Below are 4,392 nucleotides of genomic sequence, written 5' to 3'. Positions count from 1 at the left end.
GATTGGGTCTCGCTCCTCTGCCCCTTCTCTTGCCCCAAATCTGTTGGCACCAGGCAGCTTGGTCTCTTCCTCTTGGCAGTCACCCTGCCCGGGGTGCGAGTGGCCAACGGAACCACAAAATGGAGCTTGGGTTTCCCCACATGCCCGCCCCCTCCCCTCGTCCTGACCAGGAGCCTGCTGCTGACTTTAGGGCCTCTACCCAGCCGACCCAGCCGACCCAGCCGACTCAGCCACTCAGCCGACTCAGCCGCCAGCGCATGCCGGGAAGTTCCCATGCCACACACACACACAAACACCCCCGCAATGGGAAGCGACCAGAGCAGCAGTCTGCTCGCCACGTGCAGGCCTCAGACCGGAAGTCCACGTGCCAGAACCGGGACCAGGAGCCAGAGGGGTCCCAGCGCATAATTTGTGGAGGCTTCATCCACCGGGCTCCCAGATGGCGTCTCAGCCCAGGTCCGGACACAAAGATACTGGCGACCTCGGTCTGGGCTTTGTGTTCCATGAGCTTCAGGAAGACAACGGTCAGTGCCTATCTGGGGACCCGGACCAGTCATTTGGTGAACTCTAGCAAAGGAACGTTCCTGGGGAGAGGAGCCTGGACCCAAGGCTGCTGTGCCACCTCCCTCAGGCCCAGGGTCTAGGCCGCTCTTTCCCCGGGCCCAACACCCTGATATCTCTCTCTCTCCTCTCTCCTCCCTGGTATCTCTCTCCTCTCTCCTCCCTGATATCTCTCTCCCTCCTCCTTCCTCCCGCCTGCCTGCCCCCTCCCCTCTCCCCTCTCCCCTCTCCTCACTCCGCATTCCCCACTCCCCGGGCCCAAAGCCCTGATATCTCTCTCTCTCCTCCCTGATATCTCTCTCTTCCCTATCCCTCCCTTCCTCCTCCCCTCTTCCCCCCTCCCCCTCCCCCTCTGCACTTCCCCCTCCCCTCTCCCAGGGCCCAATGCCCTGATATATCTCTCCCTTCTCTCCCTTCTGATGTCTCTCTGCCTCGTCACTCCTCCCTCCTGCCTCCTGCCTCCTCCCTCCCCTCTGTCTTCCCCCCTCCCTACTCTCCACTCCCCTTTCCTCAGCCCAATGCCCTGATATCTCTCTCCCCTTTCCCTCCCTCCCCCCTCCCCCTCTCCCCCTCTGCACTTCTCCCTCACACTGCCCCCATCCCGGGGCCCAATGCCCTGATATCTCTCTCTCCTCTCTCCTCCCTGATATCTGTCTCCCTCCTCCCTCTTCCCTCTCCCTCTCCCCCTACTCCCCCCCCTTCCCCAAGCCCAATGCCCTGATATCTCTCTCTCTCCTCTCTGATGTCTCTCTTTTCCCTCTCCCCCTTCCCCTTCCCTCTCCCCTTTTCCTTCTCACCCCTCCCCCTCTCCCCCTCCCTGGGCCCAATGTCCTTATATCTCTCTTCTCTCTTCCCTGGTATCTCTCTCCCCTCCCCCCTCCCTCCCCCCTCCACTTCCCACTCCCCCTTTCCCCCCTCCTCACTCCCCCCCACCCAATGCCCTGATATTTCTCTCCCTCTCCCCTCTCCTCTCTCTCCTCGCCCTCTCCCCCATCTCCTCTCCCCTCTCCCCTGTCTCCTCCCCCTCCCCCTCCCCTCCCCTCTCTCCCCTCTCCTCTCTCCCTTCTCTCCTCTCCCACCTCTCCCCCACCCCCTCCCCCTTTCCCCTCTCTCCCCCTCTCCCCTCCTTCCCCCTCCTCCCCCCTCTCCCCCCTCCCCTATCCCTTCTCCCCTCTCCCCCCTCCCCTCTTTCCCCTTTCACCTCTCTTCCCCCTCTCCCCCTCCCTTCTCTCCCTTCTTTCCCTTCTCTTCCTTCTCTTCCCTCTCTTCCCCCTCTCCCCCCCTCTCTTCTCTCCCCTCTCTCCCCTCTCTCCCCTCTCTCCCCTCTCTCCCCTCTCTCCCCTCTCTCCCCTCTCTCCCCTCTCTCCCCTCTCTCCCCCTCTCTCCCCTCTCTTCCCTCTCTCCCCTCTCTCCCCTCTCTCCCCTCTCTCCCCTCTCTCCCCTCTCTCCCCTCTCTCCTCTCCTGTCTCTCTCCCTCTCTTTAGGGAGGTCTCTCCCTTCCACTTTGCCTTTCCTATTTTACAGATGTAAAGGCTATAGAGACCTCGGTGACTGAAGCGGTAGGAGACAATGAGAAGAAAATACGGCCTGAACCGGAGCAGGGAGCGGGGGCAGAAGAAGAAAGTCACGTCTGCCCTGGAGAGGCTGACCCCATGTTCACCAAGAACCTGATGAAGGCCTGCGGTGGCCACCAGGAGTCCTGGCAGCCACAGCCTGAGGAGTCGGCCCAGGACTCCTCCTCCTCTGAGCCGCAGCCCCAAGATCAGCAGCATCCCTTTGTCCCTGTTGGATTCAGTGGGTTGCAGCTGAAGGAGCTAGAGAGCATTTTCCGGCGCTCTCAATATCCCGACGTGTTCCCTAGGTAAGTGGCTTGCTCTGGAGCTGCCCAGTTCTGCAGGACGCGAGAACTCTTCCTGGGACGCCTTTGGCTCTGCCCTAGTCTCCTTCCCTCCCCTCCATAGTCAAAAGCTACATGTGGGGCCCAAGGCCTCTGGAGTAGGCCTGCTCTTGAGCTGTGGGGTGGAGGCATGCCTACTGAGCATTAAGGTATTTTTCCCACAATATAGGAACAAATCAAGCCAGGAAACTTTGTCCAGTCTCCTGTTTTGGAAATGTTTTCTTGGAATCGTAATTGACATCGGGGTGAGGAGAGTGAGTAGTGCAGGGTTGGATCTTGCCTTTATTGAACATTTTAACAATTTGGTTACTGTGGATTTTGGTTTTCGTTGGTCTTGGTTTTTTAAATAATGCCTCAACAATTAGTAATCTTTGAGGTCTTTCAGTGGCTCACGCCTGTAATCTCAACACTCTGGGAGGCTGAGGCGGGAGGATCACTTGAGTCTAGGTGTTCCAGGCCAGACTAAGCAATATAATGACACTCCATCTCTACATAAAAATTTAAAAAATTAGACCGGCATGGTGGCATACACCTGTAGTCACAGCTACTCCAAAGGATCGCTTCAGCCCAGGTGTTCATGGGTTCAGTGAACTGTGATCGCATCACCCCCATCCAGCCTGGACAACAGAGCTAGACCCTATCTCTAAAATTAAATAGATAGATAGACAGTTAGAGAGACAGACATATCTGTCTTGATTCGTGAGTGTCTTAGCGCTCTCTTAAATTCTGCACACCAAGGACAGCCATCCCTAAGGCAATCCTAAGGCTAGACATCACAGGAACATATGCAGGACAGGTTGGGAGGATAGACATTCTCAAACAGGCATGAAATGTTCATCAGTGTATTTCATTTCATTTGCAATTCTTAAAAACTTAAATACTGAACTTTTGTGGTTTTCTTCCCCAGAAAGCAGCTGGCAATATGCATGGATGTGAGTGAAGCCAAAGTGGAAGCCAGTAAGCCTGATGAAAGCAATTGATCAGAGTAGCCACTCTGACACCTGCTTCAGTCCTTGGATACCTTTGTCTTACACATTCTCCAGTTGGCCTGTTTTTGTTGCCTTTTCTATGTTTGCAAAGTGAGTTCTGAGCTTTAGAGGGTGAAAAATGGGATAGGGAAACCCCAGCTTATGGAAATTTCCCATTACTGGAGGGAATGTGCTTTCTAATAGAAAAATAAAACATACCAAACTGCTACTTCTATTTCCTGTACAAAATTGAGTATAAATAAAGTTGACTTCTTTCTAACGATGGTATCCTTTAGAGAATACTTCTGTGTGGAGGTATGTTGAGACAGACTGACTTAGAAGTATGCAAATTAATTCACCAAGGAACTAGGATGTGAGAAGTTTCAACTATATTTAAAATATTTAAGCCAGGGTATGTTCTTAGCTCAATGAGTGAATGTATAAATATTCAGGCACTGGAGTAAGGGAATAAGTCACACACGCAGCGAACACACTAGGAGTAATCAATGTATGTTTAGATTCACTGAGACTGATGGGAAGGAGAGAGCTTAAAAGTCCATGTGCCTGGTGGTCCCGCTGTGGTTTTAAGTGTCTGATGAAACCATGTAGAAAGTGGCAGCCCTAAATTTTAATTTTCTGGAATACTTCGATATATCTGCCTAAAAACACTGCCAAATATGCTCACATTACTATGGGGGTTGGGGGAGACAGGTTTGCAAACTGGAAATTTGTCTAAAAATTGGAACAGACAAGAATGACTCTGAATAAGGTTCCACTCACCTAAGAAGGGTGAAAAGGTTAAAGAAGAATTGCATACACTTAAATATATACCTTGAAAAAATGGTACAAATGGAACTTTATGAGTGAATATTCTCTTGAGGAATCTCTAACAACTAAGGAATTATTTTAGTGGGACTGTCTAGGTGGGTTTTAATGAAATTTGTTTGTTTTGATCAAAAGATTACT

The 4,392-nt window shown here is 52.6% G+C and overlaps 1 protein-coding gene across 1 annotated transcript; it reads left to right on the top strand.

Moving 5' to 3' along the window:
- Nucleotides 1-388: 388 nt before the first annotated feature.
- On the top strand, nucleotides 389-3,706 carry LOC103790351 (rhox homeobox family member 1). Its single transcript, XM_035288787.3, has 3 exons — nucleotides 389-524; nucleotides 2,086-2,422; nucleotides 3,366-3,706. Exons 1-3 carry the CDS (start codon nucleotides 440-442, stop codon nucleotides 3,436-3,438), a joined length of 495 nt encoding a protein of 164 aa, XP_035144678.1. The 5' UTR covers nucleotides 389-439; the 3' UTR covers nucleotides 3,439-3,706.
- The last annotated feature ends 686 nt before the right edge of the window (nucleotides 3,707-4,392 follow it).

This window comes from Callithrix jacchus, chromosome X (genome assembly GCF_049354715.1).
Source record: "Callithrix jacchus isolate 240 chromosome X, calJac240_pri, whole genome shotgun sequence".
Classification (NCBI taxonomy): Eukaryota; Metazoa; Chordata; class Mammalia; order Primates; family Cebidae; genus Callithrix; species Callithrix jacchus.
The sequence above is the reverse complement of the archived record's forward strand: the minus strand, read 5'-3'. Positions and strand labels throughout refer to the sequence as shown.